This window comes from Capricornis sumatraensis, chromosome 2, assembly GCF_032405125.1.
Source record: "Capricornis sumatraensis isolate serow.1 chromosome 2, serow.2, whole genome shotgun sequence".
NCBI lineage: Eukaryota > Metazoa > Chordata > Mammalia > Artiodactyla > Bovidae > Capricornis > Capricornis sumatraensis.
In genome coordinates, this window is record NC_091070.1 from 168,486,294 (window position 1) to 168,510,970 (window position 24,677).

The 24,677-nt window shown below is 40.1% G+C and overlaps 1 protein-coding gene across 1 annotated transcript in view; it reads right to left on the reverse strand.

Annotated features, from left to right (window-relative positions):
* Positions 1-848: 848 nt before the first annotated feature.
* The window catches only part of ST6GALNAC3 (ST6 N-acetylgalactosaminide alpha-2,6-sialyltransferase 3), a 253,644-nt gene continuing 229,815 nt past the window's right edge, over positions 849-24,677 (reverse strand). The window contains exons 2-3 of the mRNA XM_068965738.1: positions 2,095-2,202; positions 849-1,035 (exon numbers count right to left, since the gene is read on the reverse strand). Coding sequence (XP_068821839.1) covers positions 849-1,035; positions 2,095-2,202 — 295 coding nt within the window. The remainder of the gene's footprint in view (positions 1,036-2,094; positions 2,203-24,677) is intronic.

A 24,677-nucleotide genomic window follows, 5' to 3' on the forward strand; every position in this document is an offset into this window, starting at 1 on the left:
TTTTAAGAATGTTTTCACAGTATATGTTATTACAGTGTTGGTATATTATATGTTAAATAGCTTTCTGAAATATTTAGGACTTGACCAAAAATAACCAAACATTAATACAGGTCATTCTAGTAATGTGTTTAGTTATATTTGGGGGGGTAGTAAGAATGGTGATGAGAGTAGAAATTCATCAAGATTTGCTAGTTGGCCCATTCTGAACGAAGTGTTTGAGATAGTCAAGTAATCCTGATGGGTAGGGTATCCATGGTATCTTCCTCGTTAATAAGGAAATGGCCTGAGGCTTTATCTGTTGGAGGTACTGTAGGAAGAGGGGAAGTCAGAAAGAGATTTCTTCCCTACCCCAAAGCCAAGCTGTCACTGTGGCAAGTTTACCCAGAGAGCATTTCTTGGGTCAGTGTTTGACAATCAACCATTCTTCAGGATGGTGGAGCTGCTCAGGCTCAAGAGACTAGAGTCAGTAACCTTGCCTCATGAGGTCAAATCCCAGGGATTTTGGAAGTTATTCACCATCCAAGAATCCTGGGCAGCTATCTTGAAGGATAATCTTCCAATTTCTTAGGTCACTGTTGTCATATTACTGGCCTTCATTTCAATTCCAGTTAAATTATAAAGTGCAATATGTAATGTTGAACCTTCAGAAAGAACGTAATGAGCACAACCAGCCTCCACAAAATCCCAAGTTCAAATTACAGGTAGAATCACCATCCATATCTGAGAATGTACAGAAACTTGATCATCGTTGTCTTTATCATCGCCGTCATCAGTATCAGCATTGTTAGCATCACAATCTCAGCATCATGATCATGTCAGGCGGTGTGGCAAGGTCAGAAAAGCCATCATCAAGACACTGTCCAGTTTGGGTGTGTAAATATTATCCTGTGTTTCTTGGCCCATTTAGCAAACACTTTCTTTTCAGTGATAAACCTATGCCCCCCATATGGGGCATGTTCATGAAGAAAATATTCATCACATTCATCTCTTCCTTGTTCATAGTAATGGTAGGGGACTTTTCTATACCCTTCTGTCCTAGAAAAGAAAAAAAGAAAAGGAGAGAAAGACAGAGATGAAAAATGAAGCACTCATTTATTAGAATCCATTATGTGCCCAGTAAATGCATTACTTGCAAACCCATACCTTATTCTTGTCCATGAACTCAGTTAAAAGCTATTATACACAAAAGCTTTTAGAAAGACACACTAGGTCCTTAGTGCTTTAATAAATCAAATAAAATTTATGCATCACACCAATTATACACAAACATAGAGCCATTCTTTGAGGGAGGAAATGGTGTATAATGGAAACAAACTTTGGATAACCTGATTGCTTTAGCAGAGCTTGAGGAAGCTTAATGATTTTCAGAATAAGATATTTGGTTCATCTGTACTCCATTATGCTTATAGTTAAAGTAGAAATATTTGATTATGAAGACTGTGGCTTAGGTACCATTTGACAATACGATTAAAACACTCTCTGAATGATACTGTGCCAATTGTTGGTAGGGAAATCTATTTCATTACCTTGATGAAGCATGGAAGGTTTGTTTTATTATCTAATTAGAAACTATCCTACCAGCAGGGATATACTGCGGATAAACACACACATTTTAAATAAGGATCTGACAGATTACTCACTTAGCAGTGAAATATAATTTCCAGGAATTCTTGTTAAGGTATCAGCTTCTCAGAGGCTTCAGGACATTTCGTCCTTCAAGATCAAATATAACCATTGAGTAGATAGCCATTCATCAGCCATTAGAGCAGCAGAAACAACAAACCTGTTCTGCAAATTAAATAACCATTGAACCTGTTCTGTATTTTCAAGCCACAAGTCCCTGACATGCCACAGACGAAGGGAAAAATGTTCCTTCTGACATTTGACATTAGACTGCGGTAAATATTTTCCTTTTTATCATCCCTAAAAGTCACAACTTGATGCACTGACAATAAAATGTCATGTAAGCAAAGAATGCCAGGAAAAAATTTTTGCTTTATCTGTTTCTCAGATTTATGGTATTAAAATGAATTGTGATATTTTGACAAGATATCAGAATTGGAGATGCATAAAAATAATTTCCTGTGATCTTACTTGCAGTAGGTGTCATTTATCATCCCGTAGACGTGAATGCCGTAACAGGCATCCATGGCCAGAATGAAGGTGAACCACCCCGTGCTGAGATAAGAGCCAGACTGGACTCTGTGGGGGGAATGAAAACAAACAAACAACAAACAAAACAACACAGAAGACACACACAGAGCAACAGCAAAGTGTGATGAGAAATGAGCAACCTTTTATCAAAAACATAGCACTTGTTATCAGGCAAAAACATAAGGAAACTTGACGATCTGTCAAAGATAACACACTTATTTTGAATTATCTCTGAATAGTTTATAGGCATGCTTTCACTCTCACTACCTTAAGCCTAGAAGCTATGTTGTATGGAAGAGAAGCCATATGGCAAATATCTGGAGTCAAATAATCCTGCTCCCTTCAGGTGAAAAATAATTTATTTGACTTTCCGTAAAACACAAATTAGTGCTGTATATCAGAGGACAGGTTTTCTCAAGTTGCTTGGAGCCCTGATGGGAGCTGAATGGTGTTATCTTACTTACCTGGACATATCACTTTCTTGGAGGCTTGCTGGGCTTCTAAGTGAAAATTGGATGCAGTGTAAGTGAATGACTTGGTCTGTGAAAGTGTTTGAAAAGTTTTCCTTCACTGTTTTCCTGGCATCATGAGACAAGATTTTTCCTTTATAAGACCTGTGTTACCAACCTCCTGAACATGTTTTAACTGAGCACCTACTATGTGCCCATCACTGCTGTAGATGACACAGATATATAAACACAGTAAGTATCAAAACAAGGCTTTTTGTCTTCACAGAGCCTAGAGGATTGTATCTGAAGATGGCTATGTTATAAAGGTTGATCAGGGAAGGGCTTTTTGATAATAGACACAAAGATATAGGGAAAAGAGAGGGCAGGATAGGTGAATGGGAAGAAACCACATGGGCCTACTGGGAAGGCAGCCTCGTGGGGGCAGTCTTTCAACCCCTTCTTGGTCACTCAAGAATAGGCCTTGGGCCTGGAACACTTCCTTACCCAGGAGTTTTCACAGCCTGTGCTGGACTTACCACCTTGTGTGAGAGGAGCCTCTTCTGTTCCACACTCAGCATGTACTCCTTTGCTCTGCTTACATGACATATAGCACCTGGCCAACCTCACTGCTAACTGTTCCCTGCAAAAAGGGGATGGGGTCCTTTGTTCTGTGGTACAAGAGGGGTGCACACAGGCCAGCAGTCCTGTGTCAGCTGCTGGGAGGAGCCTGCTGACTGCACTGACGCCCACTCTTGCGGCCGACCTTGCTCTGTCTGTTCTCTATATAAGGAGAGCACTGTTCCAAGCACTGCTTGACTGTGTTGTGTTTTCTTTGGTGAGTCCAATACCAAGACACAGTGGGCAGAAGTGTTTGGACTTCTACTCCTGATGATGAGCAACAGATGCCACTTGCTCAACAGACCATATGATGGAAAAGTGTTCCAGGAAGTGTTCAATATCACAGATAGGAGGATGTGTGCTCGTATGTTTAAGGAAGAGATGGGAAGTAGAATAACTGAAAGGGTAGAGAAATTAGATCAGTGCTGATTTGAGGAGTCTGTCAAGTTGCAAATGGTTCAAGGGAATGTTGGGTGAAAAGCTGGATCTCCATATTCATCTTTGGCCAAGACAACCCAATCCATCCAAAACAGATGACTCCCCATCTCCTTAAAATGTTCCCCATAGGGGCATCTGGGTCACCCCAGGTTGTTTGGCAGCTGTGTAGCACCACTTTCTTAAAAAAAGACTAAATTTCCAATCTTCCACCTAGATGTCTTGGTAAACTGGCGCACTGTCATCGCTCCTCCTCCACATCACCACTGGTACGGCATTCCCGCCAGTAGTGTTTCCCACTGCTGTCCAACATCCTTGCTGCAGTTCTCCAGGACTACAATTAGCACTATCGTGCTACAGTCAGGACCCTGAATCCTTTTATTCTTTTATAAACAGGCACCACTTAGTATCAAATCTCAACAGGGAAGCATTTCAGGAGCAAGGAACTCACAGCAAGGGTTGATAACTGGAATTTTAGTCTTTATTTTCATCAACTTTGGTTGATTTGCAAGGAGAAACAAACTCAGCGCATCTATATCCACCCCCTCTGCCTATTTGTCACCGAGTCTGAAATGCCAATATGTAAAATGACTTTCTTTGTATCTCCTGGTGTGTCTTCTAAATGGAAAACATTCCAGAAACAGTACCACATTGAGTTACATGCACTTTCCTCTGTGACAGGAACAGTTGCAACAGCATGGGTTAGGAACAAGTGCCAAATGGGTGGGAAGACATACCACAGGGAGGGGAAGATAGAAGAGAGCAACTTTGCCTATGATACAATGCAACCTGCAGTCAATCCTGCAATTCTGGTGTCTGAGGAGGAGCAGCGATAACGAAAAGTGCTTAAAGCACCATCTGCTGAAAAAGTCATTTGAAAATTGGGAGAGACCAGAATAGACAAGAGTCTTGACCAAAAGCTCCTAAATCAAATCTAGAAATTTTATCTACATACTGAGTTTTTTTCAGTTATTCTTCCTGTTGAATTGTATTTTTTCCCCTCTTCTTGCCTTTCCCTTCTACTTTTCTACCTTCCAATCCTCTCTATCCATTCTTCATTACTAGGCTGACCAAGCATTAGTAATGATCATAAAAAATTACAGCATTTATTTGCACATGATGAGAAAAGACAGGTCTCACATATTTACCCACTTATTCACCTTTTTTAACAAACATTCATTGGGATCCTATTATGTGCTACTGACTATACTAGAAGTTGGTGATCAGTATCGAACATTTTCTTAAAGAGCACACAGTCTAGTGGGGGAGGCCACACATGTTAAAGCAATTAATCACAATATAGGGTAACAAAGCAGAACCTGTGTGTTTCAGAGTTAATATCAAGCACAGTAAAGAACTGAGTGAAGGTATCTGGTTTCCCATTCCAGCTGTGATATGACTGGAATGTGAAGCTTTGGACAACTCAGCTTCTTTGGGGCATCTTAGTTTCCTTTTCCCTAGAATGAGATAGTTTAACTAAGGCTTATCTAAGGTTTACTCTCACTTTAAAATCAAACGATTCTGTCATCATCATCCACAATAGTCGATCTGTTTTCATCTTTAGCCATGTGGCAGTTCCATGCTCCATGCATGTAGGGTGTGTAATTAACAAGCATATAACACAATTGGTCAGGTCACAATAAATGCACATTTGCAACATGGGAATGCCTTGGAGTGCCTGAGGTATATATAGAAAGGGTGTACAGTTTTATCTGGCAGTGGTGGTGGCTACCTTCCCTCAACTTTTGGAGAGAGAAGCTCCATATTTTTCTCTTTCACACAGTTGCTCATAGAAGGTGCTGGAATGGCTATCTAAAACCAAATACACTACCATTACCATTGAGGGTAAAGATTAATTCGAGTGAGAAAAAAAATCTGAATTAAGTCAAATCGGTTTTCTTTTTAAACGAAATTAAAAACAAGTCGGTGTTTTTCTAGGAACTGTTCCCTCCACATAGTTGCTGTCAAGGACCAAGATAGCATCAGAGCCCTGAGACAAAGGGAAGATCGCTCATGAGACATATGGACCCCTACTTGGCAAAATGAGCTCCCCTGGCTCTTTCTGGTCCAACCCACATAGTTGTTTCTGACAGTCCAACAGCCAGGCTTTCCTAGCAGAACCCTCAAAGGATAAATAGGGTACAGTTGTCAAAGCGATTTCTCTATGTGTTTGTCTTCTCTTTACCACAGGAACAGAGGGTCAAAAATTTCAGGGTTTGGCCTCTGGTCAAAGATCTTTCCATCTCTCCACCTGATAAGGAAAGTTTTACCCCATTTCTGATATCGATGGCTTTTAAGCTTCAACTGATTTATACTGTTTCTGGAGAGACAGCATAATAATTAGCTCAAAAGCTCTTCGAGCAAGCTGTGTTGCATTTGATTCAGACTAGGAGGTTCATACTGCCCAAGCGCCCTGTCCTACAACCATCATTTAATTAAAGAGTTGCATTTTTTTCCCCCTGGTGCCTCTGACATATTTGGGATGTAAAATCATATGAGGTTTCCTACCCATAATACTTGCCTGGGCTAGCAAAGTGGTTTCTTCTCAATACTTCCAGCTAATATCCATATAATGATACTTTCAGTGGAAGAATGGCAGCTGCTGGATTAATAGAGGAATTCTTCCAAATAAATAAAGGGGCTTCCCTTGTGACACAGTTGGTAAAGAATCCGCCTGCAATGAGGGAGACCTGGGTTCAATTCCTGGGTTGGGAAGATCCCCTGGAGAAGGGAAAGGCTACCCACTCCAGTATTTTGGCCCAGAGAATCTCATGGACTATATAGTCCATGGAGTTGCAAAGAGTCGGACACAACTGAGCAACTTTCACTTCACTCCAAATAAATGCCCTGATGATCTGGGTTCCTAAGGGAATTCGTTGGCCTGGATGGCACTGCATCTGGGAATTCTTGTAGCTGCACCATTTCTAAACTCTCCTGCTGTGTGGGTATACTAGAAAGGAGGAAGTATAAATTTTACACCCCAGTTGACCTTTTGAAGGTTCAATAGAATCAGCAACAAAAAGACTTGAGCTGATATATGTGAAATTCTTAGCTTGGAGAGACCTAGTGATAACTATCAGATGCCTTAAAAAATTCCCAAAGGGTCACCTCTTGGGCCAAATATTGTCTTGTAATTTGTCAGTCATGCACATAGCACTATGTACCAGCTGGCCATCAGCCATGGCACTTTTTATACCTTCCACAATTGGGGATCAATAAAAACAATTACTGTCACCTACAAATAAACAATCAAGATTCCCATAGGGATGATAAGAGAATGTTAGCCCCTAATTCAGTACAATAGGAAAGCTTAAATTAATGCAGCAGAATAATGAGCCATGCAGAGGGGGAAAAAAAGGCAAGTGTTAAAAGGAAGCTATCAATCATTTGTTTTCACCAGCCAACTTCGCATCCCACTGCTCCTTGGTAATCAAGATACTTACCACTTGGAAACTGCTAAAATTTACTTGCTCATCTCTTGGAAAAATGATGCTGTCAACACCTTGATGTAGCACATGCTTGAAGGCATATCATTTAAAATATGATTTTTCATTTACTTTATTACCAATAAAATATAAGCTATCATGCCCCTCAATGTTTACCCCTGTTCCTCGATGATACATGGCCACAGGTATATGTTGTCTGTCATGCTAGCCTTATTATTATTATTTTTTTTACCAATCCCAATATCTTCATTCACCTGCACCCTTGCTTCTGAGCATGTTCCCTCATCTTCTCATTTCTGGAAACATACTGTGAAGCGTTTTTCTCCTAATGCCTGGCAAGCTGGAACTTTCTAGTGAGTGACAAGTCCCTTTGGGATAATTTTGGAGGAGGAACTGAGGAAACAGAAATGGTTACTTTTCAAAAGAAAGCTGACTTACATTGAATTTATCTATTTACAGAATGCTCTCATGACTGAGTGACTAAACATACGCACACACACAGGATGCTCTAATTATTGAGCACCATTGGCTCAGTGACTTGGATTCTGAACTCAAGAAGCTTATACTTTGATGGGCAAAATAATAGCACTTTCCCTATATCACGGTTTTTTAAATCTTGGCCTGCTTTAAATGTGATAATTCTCTGTTGCGGTGTATGCCCTGTGTAATAAGTTCTCTTGCACATTTCACCAGATTCCTCTTTGTTCCAAGCTCCTCTGAGCTCTAAGAGGACAGTAGACTCCTCGACTTGCTGGTGCACGGTCTTTGGCTGAGAGAGATTTGCCATGGGGATGTCTCTGACCCCAATCCAGGCTCTCCAGGCTCTCCTTCCGTACAACTCCCATACTTTATGCTCACTGTCCCACTGGCTTTCCTTACCTAGCCAAGCATCTTGACAAGTCTATCTGAAGCCATTCAGGTTTGGTGTATACTGAAGTATTATCTTACCTTGCAACATAGCCCTAAGAATCAGCATACTTACTTGGCCTAAACCCAAAGGGAAGTCCGTAGCCTACAATGGGGGCTGTGCAATGTGGAAGGGAAATCAGTGTCAGGGAACAAAGATGAGGAGTCCAGTTTCCTCCACCTCTGTGGCTGCCGCCTCTTCACAGAATGGTTCCTTTGGGGGCCTTTGTTTCTACTGTTTCTAATCCATTTCTTCTACGATCCAATGCAAACAAGGCCCAGGACATTCCAAGTGAAAATTTCAAAGGCATAATAATCATTTATCAAAGCCCAAAGGGGATCCAAACCCTTCCAACAATGAAGGTTTATTGGATAGCACAACTGTGGCAGCAGTTTCTGCTGAAATCTGCTATACTCAGGAGCAAAAAGAGAATTTTTAAAAAGACTTAATCAATATTTCATATCTTATTTTAACACTATTGGGCCTCAGTTCTCTCATCAATATACTACATTGGCAGGATAAATAAAAATAGTAAAGTAAGTTTCTATATACCTTCCTAGGGAGAAGGAGTATCTGGCAGAATACAGATTATACAATTAAAAACACTCTTCTATTTTTTTCAAAAGCACATGGATAATGAAAGAATATATTTAAACAAAGAGACTGGCCAGGAAAAACAGCTGTTGATTATCAGTAGCACCTTGGGATTCAATCTAATATTGTGAACCAGTCAAATGGAAGCAGAGCTCAAAGTGTGGAAACAATTTCAGCTGTCCCCAAGTCATATATTTTTGTATATCATTCGATAGTTGGGAGCTATGGTAATACTCTGGGGTTTGCCCATTATATTAACAGTATATATTTGTACTATCTATCAATGGGATGTGCCCAGCAAATCTTTAGGCAGCAACAACTTTCTGCAAATCAGGTGGCAGAATTCTCCATCTGGGCTTGAATCATTTACAGATGGACATAAACTTTTCAAATGGATAAACATGTCATACTGTGGAAGATTCCTAAAAGAATGCACTGGACAAAAGGAGTCTAGGTCTGGAAAATAATGAAATATGGACCATGAGTAAATGGAGAAAGCCATAAGTCTTTTAAGACTGTACTACCATCCTGATCAGCTAATGCAAAAATGTCTGAGCTAATCAGTAGACACTTGGACTGTAAATATAACAAATAGTTTTCCTGCTGTAGAATCAACAGGACTCTGACTAGTGATGAATGCAACAAAATTGTACAAAAGGAGCATAATAAGAAATGACTGTGCTCTCTGCAAAATGTACATTTAAAAGTAAAATGGTTCACCTCCCAAAGGTATGATTTATGGCTGCTATAGAAATAGAAGATACCACTCACAAAAATTACTTTGTTCATTCATCTCAGAAATTAGAAGGTTATTTTGCTCCTGCCCTTGGGCTTTAAAGCCCCTTCAATTGGAAATGTTGATTTCTGGGATTTCATTCAATTTTTTAAATGAACAATGGAACCTCAGGAATGACAGGGATGGATAATGGAGGTCTCTTTGGACCACTTCATTAAAGCAGGACTGGATCCTTAACCATTCAGTATTGGCTGAATTGTATCCCCTCCAAATTTTTATGTTTAAGTCTTTACCCTCATGTTGATGGTGTTTGGAGATGGGGTCTTTGGAGGTAATTAGGTTTACATGAGGTCATGAAGTTAAGGTCCTACTGATGGCACCACTGTCCTGATATGAAGAGGAAGAGAGCAGAGCTCCCTTCATGTTACATGAGGAAGTAGCAAGAAGGCCACAAGCCAGAAGGAGATTCTCACCAGAAACTGACCACGTTGGCACCTTAATCTCAGGCTGCAAGCTTCCAGCACTATTAGAAAATTAATTCCTATTCTTTAAACCACCCAGAGTATGGTATTCTATTATAGGAGCCCAAGCAGACTAAAACAACGGGTACCTCTTGGGGCTCTCCCCCAACAAACGTAACCCCCCTACTCTTTCTGAACTCCCAAGTCTAGTCACATGGGTCCATTTATGGCTCTTAGTACATCTTGTGCCTATCAGAGTCTGCCTTTTTTTCTCTTGGCTTGTGTACATTTTCCTTCTTCCTGAAATGCTCTCCCCACATCCTCTCCAGTTTCTAATCTTATCAAGAAGCTTTGGTTCTGCTTACCCTCATCCATTCAAGAAAGATTTGGTGAGTGCACTGTAGGTGTGAGGCACTGTGCCAGGCACTGAAAAGACCAAGCCGCCCTTGATCTCAACTCAAGGTCAAGGCGGGGAAACAGACTCAGTGATTGTTTTCAAAAATAGGGCTATCGAGAGAGTAATCCCCTCACAGGTGTTATGAGAATACTGAGGGAAGAGCAACAGATCGTGCTGGAGGGAACTGGGGAAGGTAGGAGGTAAGAGCTGAGCTGCAGACTAAGGGTAAAGACTAAGCAGATAAAGGAACAGGAGGACACCTTTCAGGCAGGAGGAACAGGCTATGGGACTGCACTGAGGTATGCGAGTAACCAGAATACAGAATAGTTCTGCTCTGCCTTCTAAACTGGAGCAAACCTCAAAGCATCATCAGTACTTAATTTCCATAATAAATTATTGGTTAGAGACAGGATGCACAACTAACGCTGATTTATTTATCTTCCTTACATTATGTTTTGAAATATTAGAGATACCTTGATGTTTTATATACCTAGTTTTTTCAGCTGAAGGAAATTTATGGATCTGGCAAAAGTATCCAGGGGAAAAATGGCAGAATTATATTTTTACTTCCTCATTAAATTCCTCATTAATTCAGAACTGAGAAAAATGTAAACAATATATGATGAAGAATAAAAACAATTTAAAAATGTGTGAGGCTATTGGAGGTACCCAGTGGTGTTCAACTGTGTTATAAACTAAGTTACAAGTCATGAGCAAATGCATCTAATCTCTATGTAGTCTCCAAGCAGACTTCTTCATTATACACCCAAAGGCTCTCAAATTGCTGCACTTAAAAAGGAAACAGTTTTTACATAAACATTTAACTTACCAAGGGTTTTTAAATTATTGTTATTGGACATGAAAATGGATACCATTGCTGCTTTAAAGACATGAACACTTTGCAGTTGCTTTCTGGTCAAGAAATGCTGAACTAAATGTTCTCTACAGCAACATCTCCTCTATTCGGTGAAGCTTCTTGGAGACGGGATTACATCATGTGCCCAATCTCTACTCTGAATAACTGTTGCCTTCCCTGGACCTGTGGTTTTTCTAAATGGCCCATAATTTTGAGGATGTGAGGTGTTACGGATGGTCCATGTGATTTCTAGTCTCAGACTCTTCAAGCTACCATAGAAGCCCTTGTCTCAATGACCATAGTTTTTCTATCAGCTTTCCGGTACTAGATTGTTTCGATTGTTTCTTCCTTGCACATGGCTTGCTCATGCGCCAGTAACTTTCCTGCCTCACTGTTTTAGGCTTGGCCAAATGACTTGCTTTGACTCAGAAACTATTAGTAGAAGTGAACAATGAGACAGTTCTCAGTAGAGATTTTAAGTATTACATGCTTCCCATTTCTTACATTTCTTCTCTTCATCATGAGAACAACACATCCTAGATACAGAGTGCTCACGCAGTCTGGGTCCCTGGCTGCAGATCTGAGCCCTAAACTAGAGCTAGGTTCATTGAAATCTAGCAGAGTTACAGCTGATCACAGATCTATGAGTGGTAAATAAGTGTTCTTGTAAGCCACTGAGTTTCAGGGTTATTTGATAAGCAGCAAAATGCTAAGTACATTTTTTGATAAATAATAATTGCTATTATTTATGGAGAATTTATATGTACTAGACATTGTGCCAAGGGCAATATATAGGTCATTTTGTTTAATTCTCACAACAACCCCATCCTTTGGGGAGAATTAATATCTCCATTATACAAATGAAAGTTCAAAGACTGTCATACCAGAGAACTCAGGTTCTTAACTAAGCTCTCTCTTGTTTACCATCATTCTCAGCATTGCCTGAGGCACCACATGTCTGACAGTTCAGTTCAGTTCAGTCGCTCAGTATGTCCGATTCTTTGTGACCCCATGGACTGTAGCACACAAGGCCTCCCTGTCCATAACCAACTTCCAGAGTTTACACAAACTCATGTTCATTGAGTCAGTGATGCCACCCAACCATCTCATCCTCTGTCGTCCCCTTCTCCTCCTGCCTTCAATCTTTCCCAACATCAGGGTCTTTTCAAATGAGTCAGCTCTTTCCATCAGGTGGCCAAGGTATTGGAGTTTCAGCTTCAACATCAGTCCTTCCAATGAACACTCAAGACTGATCTCCTTTAGGATAAACTAGTTGGATGTCCTTGCAGTCCAAGGGACTCTCAAGAGTCTTCTCCAGCATCATAGTTCAAAAGCATCAGTTCTTCGGTGCTCAGCTTTCTTTACAGTCCAACTCTCACATTCACATATGACTACTGGAAAAACCATAGCCTTGACTAGATGGACCATTGTTGGCAAAGTAATGTCTCTGCTTTTTAATATGCTGTCTAAATTGGTCATAACTTTCCTTCCAAGGAGTAAACATCTTTTAATTTCATGGCTGCAGTCACCATCTGCAGTGATTTTGGTCTGACAGACCAGCCATCAAAAGACCTCAGTTCTTCTGGTTCTACTGTTAAATATCTAGGAAATCTTGAACATGTTGCTTCTTCTTTGGGGCCTTATATATATTTTTTCTTGATGGCAGAATAAGAGGATTGACCTAGGTAGGCGTTAGGTCTTTCATCACTAAAGTTCTGTAATGTAGTTATATGTAATAACCTAATCCATGTTAGAGAGATTATAGCCATCTAGCTATATTTTTAGCACAAGAATTATTATCACCACTTTATAGATAAGTGTTAATAGCTTTAACATTCAAAACACTTTTTAAAATTTTAGCTGTGGTCATGTTCAAACAATGGCTTTAGGCCATTGACATGGATATGTGTATCAACTTTAAAAAGAAATAAAGGGGTAAGTCCTGAAAATAAAGATCAAGTTCCTAGGTTTACTTCATTCCCCAGGCATGGCTTCCTTTCAGCCCTAGGATCTTAACATTTTAATAAATTGTCCTCTTCAGCTTGTGTCAGCTGAAGAAGGCATCTGTTCCTTGTGACCAAAGATTTAAAGTTGGATTGGTTGACCTCTAAGATCCTTTCTAACATAATGAGTCTACTTAATACTCTGGGTATAATTAGGGAGTCAGTTCTACCAAATCCTTAATTCTTATTAGCTATCACTATTTGATCTGATCCTAGTTCTATACTTAAGCTTAAATAAGTTGCATCTGTCTAACTTACCCTTCAACTTATCTTGAAATCATGCCCTTCCTAAATTGGTGTAGTCTTCAGTATTCTGAATGCTAATCACCTTTCTCTACCTAAGGCATAGGTGCCTGTTCCCTGCTAACCTGATAAAGGTAATTAAAGGAAGGTTTTGACTTTCTCTCCTAGTTCTCTTATCAGGAATTCCTTCTGCATATACTTTCCTTAAGACTAAAGCAGAAAAAAAACATGAAAGGTTATAATCAGGTAGGAGAATATCCAAGTAGATAAGAGATTTTTTTCCTGCCACTTTTAGTTTTTAGAAGAGAAAAGAAAGGTCTCACTTTCTCTTAGTTTTTTAAGTTAATTAGAACTTGCGTTAAACCAAGCTTTTCCTTTAGAAATTGTTCTACCACAGAATCAGACTCAAACTTGTTTCTGATAAAAATGCTTTCTGAGCCTTGTTTCACTTTCAAAGTGAAAATTTCTGTTTAAAAATAACTTTTTGAAAGTTGAGGTATAACTGACATACAGCATTATGTTAGTTTCAGTTGTACAACATAATGCTGTGATATTTGTATATACTTTGAAATCGTCACCACAATGTCTAGTTATCATTCATCACCACACATAGTTACAGATTAAAAAAAAATAATTTTTAAACAACTAAAAGTTTTAACAAGGATTAAGACAGAGACTTGAGATGGTTTCACCCCACTGGGAGAGAACTGGGAATCCAAGCTTATTGCTAAGGTCTCCAGTACCACTGGGATCATCACAAAGCCAGCTCCAGCCATAGCCAAGCAACCAGCTACACGTAATAATGAAATTTCAGAAATACAAAGCAGTCATGAACTTCTGGTTAAAATGATGAACTTTGCTGCAATTTCTTGCCTATCTGAATCTACTTTTTCTGAGTAACATGGCTTAATAAATCCTGAGGTAAATTATTTTGAGGGGAATATTGGACTTTAAAACCTATTTATTTCTGGTTTATTGACTATGCCAAAGACTTTGACTGTGTGGGTCACAATAAACTGTGGAAAATTCTGAAAGAGATGGGAATACCAGACCACCTGACCTGTCTCCTGAGAAACCTGTCTGCAGGTCAGGAAGCAACAGTTAGAACTGGACATGGAACAACAGACTGGTTCCAAATAGGAAAAGGAGTACGTCAAGGCTGTATATTGTCACCCTGCTTATTTAACTTATATGCAGAGTACATCATGAGAAACGCTGGGCTGATGGAACACAAGCTGGAATCAAGATTGCCGGGAGAAATATCAATCACCTCAGATATGCAGATGACACCACCCTGATGGCAGAAAGTGAAGAAGAACTAAAGAGCCTCTTGATGAAAGTGAAAGAGGAGAGTGAAAAAGTTAACTTAAAGCTCAACATTCAGTTAACTAAGATCATGGCATCCGGTCCCACCACTTCATGGGAAATAGATGGGGAAACAGTGGAAACAGTGGCTGACTTTGTTTTGGGGGGCTCCAAAATCACTGCAGATCGTGATTGCAGCCATGAAATTGAGACGCTTACTCCTTGGAAGAAAAGTTATGACCAAATTAGATAGCGTATTAAAAAGCAGAGACATTACTTTGCCAAGAAAGGTCCGTCTAGTAAAGGCTATGATTTTTCCAGTGGTCATGTATGGATCTGAGAGTTTGACTATAAAGAAAGCTGAGTGCCAAAGAATTGATGCTTTTGAACTGTGGTGTTGGAGAAGACTCTTGAGAGTCCCTTGGACTGCAAGGAGATCCAACCAGTCCATCCTAAAGGAGATCAGTCCTGGATGTTCATTGGTAGGACTGACGTTGAAGCTGAAACTCCAGTACTTTGGCCACCTCATGTGAAGAGTAGACTCATTGGAAAAGACCCTGATGCCAGGAAAGATTGAGGGTTGGAGGAGAAGAGGCCAACAGAGGATGAGATGGCTGGATGGCATCACTGACTCACTGGACATGGGTTGGGAGAACTCTGGAAGTTGATGATGGATAGGGAGGCCTGGCGTGCTGCGGTTCATGGGGTCACAAACAGTCGGACACCACTGAGTGACTGAACTGAACTGAACAGTTGGTACAGTGGGGTTACCCTGATAACTCAGTTGGTAAAGAATCCACCTACAATGCCAGAGACCCCGCTTGATTCCTGGGTCAGGACGGCCCGCTGGAGAAGGGATAGGCTACCCACTCCAGTATTCTTGGGCCTCCTTTGTGGCTCAGCTGTTACTCTGCCTGCAGTGTGGGAAACCTGGGTTTGATCTCTGGGATGGCAAAATCACCTGGAGAAGGGAAAGGCTTCCTACTCCAGTATCCTGGTCTGGAGAATTCCATGGACAGTCCATAGGGTCACAAAGAACTGGACACAACTAAGCGACTTTCACTTTAACTCCTTTTAGGTGGTGCAGTGGTAATGAATTGGTCTGCCAATGCAGGATTCTCAAGCTGTCAGCTCTATCCCTGGGTCAGGAAGAGTAGGAAATAGAAACATGCTCCAGTATTCTTGCCTGGAAAATCCCAAGGACAGAGGAGCCTGGTGGGCTACTATTCATGGGTTGCAAAGAGACATGACTGAACACACATATTTACTTTTAATAGGAAAAGTTATGCTGTACCCCTTTATGCTCATCTATTCAACTGCTTTTTTGTAGCTCACTAAAGAAGAACAATTCAATTAGTAAAGGTCAGAAGTAACAACTGACACATAGGTCTCCAGGGACTGAGAATTTAAGTATCTAACTTAGAGAAGGAGGTTTTATTTGTCATTTTTCCAACATGCTGACTTTCATTGACTACCTTGCCCACAGTATCTTTGCCAAATTATAGGCTATTGTCAGTGTGTCAAAGGGCACACTGATCTAATTCTTCTACTCCAGCACCCAGGGATTCCTAAGGGGGCGGGGGCATCTGTTTCCTCTAGCGAAACACCCGAAGTCAAGTGACTCAGTGATGGAATCTTCCTTGAAATAATCAGAGCTAATGCAGTCTCACTTACTAAACAAGATTTTTGTCCACTAAGGTAGAATGCCATTCCAATTTAATTCTGCCCAGGAATTTTAGTCCTGAGAAATCCATTTTCATCTGTATTCTTGAGATGGGATAAGGTTTGAAGTCTATCCAGATTTTTCCAACTGAGCAAGACCCCTTGCTTAGTGAAGAGAAGAATTTCTTTCATGGAGGTGTGTTTTCCCCATAGTGTTGATACACAGGTTGGCTGGCAAACTGCAGAAAGGAGCTGTGTGTTTGTTGTGTTTACTTATAGTAAGTTTGTTCCTGGGAAGAAATCCTTCTATACACAACCTCCCCATACCAAAACTTCTCCTGTACTGGGTCTTTTTATTTAAGGACCAACTTCCTGATCAGAGAAAAGATAATGGTAATAATTTCATTCTTTCTAGCAGAAGAGATGACATTTATGTGTCTCTGGAATTCTTCCAGGCCAGTAATTTTTTTCTTATTGAGGTATAATTGATTTACAATATTGTGTTAGTTTCAGGAGTACAGCATAGTGATTCAGTATTTTTGCTAGTTATTGCAAGATATCGGGTATAATGCCCTGTGCTATACATTTTATCCTTGTTGCTAATTTATTTGACATACAATAGTTCATATCTGTTAATCCCTTATCTATACTTTGTCCCTCCCCTCTTCCCTTTCTCCTTTGTAACCACAAGTTTGTTTTCTATGTCTGCCAGTCTATTTCTCTTTTGTGTATACATTAAGCTCAGTGACTTTGTGACTCCAGAGTAGACAAAATTTCATAAAATGGGAACTAGAACACAGAGCAAAAGGAATATATCTTAGAAAATGCCAAAAGAAATATGAAATAGAACTTAGAAAATGCTTCTCTTTTGAGAGCATCTGATTAAAATGTGAGTGTTGTTTTCTCCACAGACTTTCCTACATTGAAACAATCACAGAATGTCAGCAATCTCTACGCCTCGCTATATAAATGAAAAGGACATAGGAAAACAGTTGAGACGGTCCTCCACCTTGCGTCTTTGCTTTCACCAGTTGGTGATAACACTTTGTGCCTGTGTTTCTAACTAAAGAGGCTGCAAAGAAATGACAAGAAGAGCTACTGAACTCTGAAGGCTGTTGAACAGCAGCAGGAGATGAACAGAATTGCTCCTATTTTAGGAGCCCACAAACTGGCTTCCCTTCATTCCTCCTCTCGTCCCCTTCCCTCTGCTTAGTCTTAAGTGTCCATAGTCATGCCAAGAGGATGAAAAGAATTGCATCGTTGCTTTTTGTAGAGAAGATATGTGAGGCATGAAATTTTGTGAAAGCCTCACTCCAAAATAAGAAAGTAGATTGAAGGGAATTTAGTCTTCCTGCCTTATGAACCAGATAGCTCCCTCCCCATCATCACAGCCCCAATCCTTGGGCTGCTAGAGCACAGTATTCCAGACCCCTCCACCATGTTCTCATTCTGAAAAACTCTTTACTGTCATCAGAGGCCAACATCTCTGATGTGATGATTTTGACTCCACAATCCTATCTCCAGGGCTCCTCTCATAGCTCAGTCAGTAAAGAATCTGCCTGCACTGCAGGAGACCTGGGTTCAAATACTGAGTCAGGAAGATCCCCTGGAGAAGGAAATGGCAACCCACTCCAGTATTCTTGCCTGGAAGGCTAAGGTCCATGGGGTCTCAAGAGTCAGACATGACTTAGGGATTAAACCCCACAATCCAATCCCTTCCTTCTCCCAGGGGTATCCTGTCTTCCTCTTTAGTACTTGGATCCCACTCTCTACCCCCAGAGCTTTGGCTCCACTTCCCAGACACAGCACTGATCCACTCTCTATAGAAGCCTTGTTTCCATCATCTGCGCCTTTTCCCAAGCTCCATTTACCACCACTGCTACTGATAATGGATTCTGATTTTATTTTCCTAGGGGTAAAGTCTGGTATTCGTACTTAGGAAAAGTTATTTTGAAAAATAAAAAGCTTTCCTGGGTGATTATAATGTGATGTGTGTAGCCACGGTTGAAAATCACTGCTATAAATGCTTGTTAGGTTTGAGGATTCTATTAGAAGTTGAGTTCCATTTTATTATGAATTAAATTAGCTTTTGAGGATTAGCCTGAGAATCTAACCACCACTTAAAAAATTTGTTTCTTTAGGAAAATGTTTCCCAATTTATAAATAGCTGACTTGCAAACTGACTGGCTATTTGCCAGTGAAGGGATCATGGTCACCAAAAATATCTTGGCCTTTTAAAAAGTGTGTTTATCTAATTGAAGTAGAGTTAATTTACAATATTAGTGCATTTCTGATATACAGCATAGTCATTCAATACTTTATAGTTTATACTCCACTTAAAGTTGTACAGCAGTGACATTTTATTTTCTTGGGCTACAAAATCACTGTAGACAGTGAGTGCCGTCAGGAAATTAAAAGACGTTTGCTCCTTGGAAGGAAAGCTGTGGCACTTAAACAATGTATTAAAAAGCAAAAATATCACTTTGCTGACAAGGGTCCATATAGTCAAAGATATGGTTTTTCCATGGTCATGTATGGATGTAAGACATGCACCATAAAGAAGGCTGAGGACTGAAGAATTGATGCCTTCACATTGTGGTGCTGGTGAAGTCCCTTGGACTGCAAGGAGATCAAACCAGTCAATCCTAAAGGAAATCAACCCTGGATATTCATTGAACTATAGCCATTATTTGTAATAACTTGGTTGTTCAGTCTCTAAGTCATGTCTGACTTTTTGTAACCCAATGGGCTGCAGCACACCAGACTTCTCTGGACTTTGCTCAGATTCATGCCAATTGAATCAGTGATGCTATCTAACCATCTCATCCTCTGCTTACTTTTCCTTTTGCCTTCAATCTTTCCCAGCATCAGGGTCTTTTCCAAAGGGCCAGCTCTTCGCAACAGGAGGCCAGAGTATTGGAACTTCAGCATCAGTACTTCCAATGGATATTCAGGATTGATTTCATTTAGGATTGATTGGTTTGATTTCTTTGCAGCCCAAGAAACTCTCAAGAGTCTTCTCTAGCACCACAATGTGAAGGCATGAATTCTTTGGCAGTCAGCCTTCTTTATGGTCCAGTTCTCGCATTCATACATGACTACTGAAAAAACCATAGCTTTGACTATACAGACCTTTGTTGGAAAAGTTATATCTCTGACCGTAGGCAGGCAATTGGTTCAACTTAGTTGAATAATTTTGGAAAGCAAGCTGTTCCTAAGAAATTGCTAACATTTTCCCCATGGAACTTTAAATAGTTTATATATATATATATATATATATATATATGATATAATAGAGACGTGTATGTGCGCTCAGTCATGTCCAACCCTTTGTGAGTCCATGGACTCCTCTGTCAGGCAAAACCCTGTCCCTGGGGTTCTCCCAGCAAAAATACTGGAGTGGGTTGCCATTTCCAACTCCAGACGATCTTCCCAACCCAGGGACTGAACCTGCATCTTTGGCATCTCCTGCATCATCAGGCAGATTCGTTACTACTGAGCCACCTGGGAAGTTCATAATAGAGATACTTACTGATATATCTGAGAATATATTACATGTCAGAGGTACAACCCAGATTATCATACAAAATTTGATAAAACCCATATGTACCTCTTGTATCTGTTTACCTCCAGAATCAGATTTCCTCCCAGCTCTATTGGGATACTAATGACAATTAGTTGCTCAGTGGTAAAGAATCCACCTGCCAATGCAGGAGGCATGGGTTTAATCCCTGGGTCAGGAAGATCCCTTAAAGAAGGAAATGGCAATCCACTTCAGTATTGTTGCCTGGGAAACCCCATGGACAGGGGAGGCCGGCAGGCTATGGTCCATGGGGTTACAAAAGAGTCAGACACAACTTAGTGACTAAACCACAACAATGACACATATATATGAAAGTTTAAGGTGTACAATGTAATAATTAGATACATGAACACAGTGCAAAATGATCACTGCAATATGGTTAGGCAACATTTCCATCCCTTTATATTATTACAGTTTGTGTGTGCTTGACATTTAAGATTTATTCTCTCAAAAATTTTCAGGTATATAATACGGTATTGTTAATTATAGTTACCATACTGCACATTAGATCCCCAGCTCTTAGTTATCTTGTAGTTAAGACAGAAAAAAAAAAAATCCTTTTTTTCGGTCAGTTGAACCATAGTTCAATAAAAAATTCCTATTTCATCTATCAGGATTAAATTGTGCTCTGTATTTTTTTTTTTTTAATAAATAACAAATCAGCACAGGGGTGGCCATATATGGTGCTCCAAAGAAAACAGAATAAACAAATACGGGGCTCCAGAAGGTGGGAATATATGTTTTTGTAATTGATGGGACCCCCAGTGGATTTATCAACATCAAGGGGTATATTCATTGTTAAATTCCAGCAATCATGAGATAACATATCAAGTTACCTAAATTAATTTTAGTCTCTTGAATTTGTCACTGCAAAGCAAACTTTCAGAAAATTAAGTGTCATCTGTACCTTCCTGAAGTTATAAAGCACATATTTAATAGAATCTCATGGCAATTAATGTCTTAGGTCATTCTGCAGACACAGGGAAGACTCTTCCTCCCTGTGACTGCTGTCCTGTACCCCTCTTGTCACTGCTGCTGCCACCAGTTTTGCAATTAACAAAGTCCAGAAAATGACATTTGCATACTGGTCTCCCCTTGGCAGGAAAGTTTCAGTCTTCTTGTCAGCACAAAGCTCATCCAACTATGAGCTTTGTTCAGTCTCAGAAGTGCCATTTTATTTATCAGGAGGCCACTTTCTAGTTTTTAAATGGCTTTGGACCTGCCACTTCTTTGAGCAACCCTACTGTAAGAGTATTTGCCATTCACCTCGGGCTGTGCTGGCAATCCTCCATAACTAGCATGCTGCTAATAGGACTAATAATGCATGTAGGATGTGTCCAGCCTTATTGAGACACCTTTCTAAGACCCAAGCTTTCCATGGCCGATTTGCACATTGTAAGAGAGGAAAATCTAAGTGCTCAAAGCTGTGGTGCTGCGAGTACTGCCTCTTTCCGTTCGTGGTTTGAGAATTAATGGCGATATTAACACAGCCAAGAGAGATGTCAGATGGTAGATGGCTCCAGCTCCCAAATTCTCTCATTTAGTTTGTTTGGATGATGGCTCTATGATTCTCCAGGATACGTGCATCATCCTTGACTCTGCCCTCTTCCTCATCTTTCACATTCCGTTAGTTACTGAGTTGTGTTAACTCTTCATGTTCTCTCTCACATCTGTTTCTTTGTATCCCTCTACTACTTTAAAGGACTTCCCTAGTGGCTCAGTGGTAAAAAAAAATCTGCCTGCCAATACAGCTGATGCCGGTTTGATCCGAGATTTGGGAAGACCCCCTGGAGAAGGAAATGGCAACCCACTCCAGTATTCTTGCCAAGGAAATCCCATGGACAGAGGATCCTGGTGGGCTATGACTCATGGGGTCTCAAAATAGTTGGGCACAACTTAGCGACTACAACAACACACTACTTTGAAACCCTGGGTGACAAAGCAGCTTAGATGTAGGCTTCAGATTAATACAGCGAGCCACTGCGGTGCATCGCTGAAATCTGTGTATACGTTTAACAGAAGGGAATGAGGTAGTGGCTGGGCTAGTGGCAAAACAGTGGATACAAATGCAGCCTCAGGGAGCCACTACCAACAAGCAGGATGTCCCTTCACAATCTTGGCATTTTCTTTGTAATCACAAAAAATAAGAAGCAGGGACAGTGGCAAAATTTTTTAAAAGGGAAACATTTAAGCACTGCTGTGGAGAAAGATATGTTTTCCTATCTCCTTACCCAATAATTTTCTCTAGTCACTGGTGACTTTATTGTGGAAACAGCCTCTCTGTATTTCCTGGTGAGGTGTTGAAACTGAAAAAGCACAAGCTGGGCTAGACACAAAATCAATATTCTTTGATTCGGTTTCAGCTCTTCACTGTGGCACTTGCCCTCATCATCTCTTTCAAGAAGGCAATGCAAAGGAAAATCAGATTTTTCTCTAATTAAGGGTAAGGAATGATTGCTAGCTTTGTTTTAATCAAGGCGCTTCAAAGAACTCAGAACATCATGACCATTCAAGTCTTGATTTCATATTACAACATACCACCAAAAACATTTCGATTATGATCAGTTTTTCCTTTGTACACTAATACAAAAGTAACTATTTAATAAGCATGTTAAACATAGGCTGAGCACTATTAAGTGGAAGGAAATTTGAGTGTATGAATGGATGAATTAGTTCCTCCCAACAAGTCACCTAGACAAACGTGCTTTTGTGAAAAGTGGGATGGAGCATGGAGAAGGAACCATTTTTCTATTGGCAACCATTATTTCCCTCTAACACACATACTTTCTTTCTTGGCATTCATAATATTATAGAGGGCAACTCAGGGATATGTGATCTTAGCAGTTTCCTTTTGTCTTAAAAGAAATACATCCAGGATTTGGTTAAAGAATTACATCTCATGCAATTTATACTTTAGGCAAAGGTACACTAGTTTTATTTTTAGCTATCCAGCATGTAAAAATACAAAGAGGAAAAAAAATTGGCAACTTACTAGCTTATTTAGAAAGAATCATTTTTGAATATTAAGTCCATTTGAATATGCTGAAATATCTGAAATGATTATTGCACCCTGAAAGTACTGAGGGAAAGAAAACTGAAATTTAAAGATCCAGTGCTAAGAAAAGCACCAGTTAATGAAGGATTAAAAAACAATACATGTTTAGCAATTAAGGAGTTATTTGATATATGTGTATGTACATTTAAAAAGCCTGGAGAAAAAGATTCATTTTTCTCAATTTATGACCCACATTGTTTCAGGAGCACATCAGTTGCATAAAAACAGGGGAAGACAACATGAGTGCATTTATTTAACAAGCTCTATGCAGCTACTCCACAAACACCAAGCACAGCAAGGTGCCTGCCATGAGCATGGCCCTGAACAGCTAAGGTATTTTGCTTTTTGATATTGAGTAATTCTTGTATCAGGAAGGAAAACACATAAACATCTTTGTGTGTTTTCATGCCCAAGCCCTTAGAAGATCGGTGAAGTATTTTTTTCTATGCAAGTATGGCATTTTTCTGAATAAAGGGTTCTGTGGCTGGGTGAGGAACTGGTTTCAAAAGGGAACCTAACACCCCGTTTCTTCCCTTCCAGACCATGAATGCCCAACACTGTCCCAACAGTGCTTCAGAGGAAGTGTTTTTAAAAACCTGATAGATACTCTTCGATGCTCTTCTAGGGATCCTAGACCCTCACAATCCAGCTCGCTCTGTTTCTTCTCTCCCCCTTGTCAGGGCTTCGTCCTTGTCACCTCACTTTGTTCCTAGCATCAGGGACAAGGTGCTCATGGAGAAGTTTGATCCTCATGGCTGGGGTTCTATCATTTCCTGCTTCTCTGACCTGTCTTTGATGCCCTCCTGTTCTATGGTGAACCGGAGTGACAAGAGCAAGGAGTTATTGCTTCTAAGCAGAGGAGGCTGTCTGAACTGCTAACCCTCTGGAGCAAAGAGCAATCATGTTTACTCACAGTGAGGAAAAAATGGAGACGCTTGAAGCATCATCAGTAGAGAAAGCAAAGCTAACGCGGCGAGGGCGAGGGTGGATTCTACAAGCTTGCTGACAACCAGTTAGCACAGTGTTTGGCTTCATCTCTCTTTTGGCCATTTCATAGAAAATATTTCAAATGAAGAAAATAAAATCCTATGATAATTCCTATGCTGTATAAATTGTTTTATAACCCCCCCCCAAAAAAAAAATGGAACAGAATTTCCCAGTTTGTATAACCAATTTAACATCACACTGATAATGAAAGCTAGGAAGGAACCAAAAGAGAGTCAGGGCAGAAAATGACAGTACAATCCCATTTATAATTACAGATTCAAAAATCTGCAATTAAAATCTAAACAATATAGGACTTTCCTAATGGTCCAGTGGCTAAGATTCATCGCTCCCAATACCGGGGGCCTGGTTCAATCCCTGCTCAGGGAACTAGATCCCATGTGCCACAACTGAATGATCCTGTATGCCACAAAGAGATCCCATGTGCCACAACTAAGACCCAGCAGAGCCAAATAAAGAAAGAAATATTAAGACTAACAAACAGACCCAGCCAACTGATCACAGCACTAAAATAAATAGACATACTCTACGACCAAACAGGTTCTGTTCCAGGAGGGCAGGGACAACTTAATACAAGGAAAACTATTAACATGACCCTTCTCAAATGTGTTATTTTGAACACTAAATCAGTGGTATACTAACCAGTATTTTATGAGGGAAAGAAGGACAGGTAATATTTGGGAATGGTGGGTTTAACAGGTAACTGAACTTCTTTTTTTATTATGTTGAGATATAACTGACACACAGCCCTGTATATAAGATGTTCAG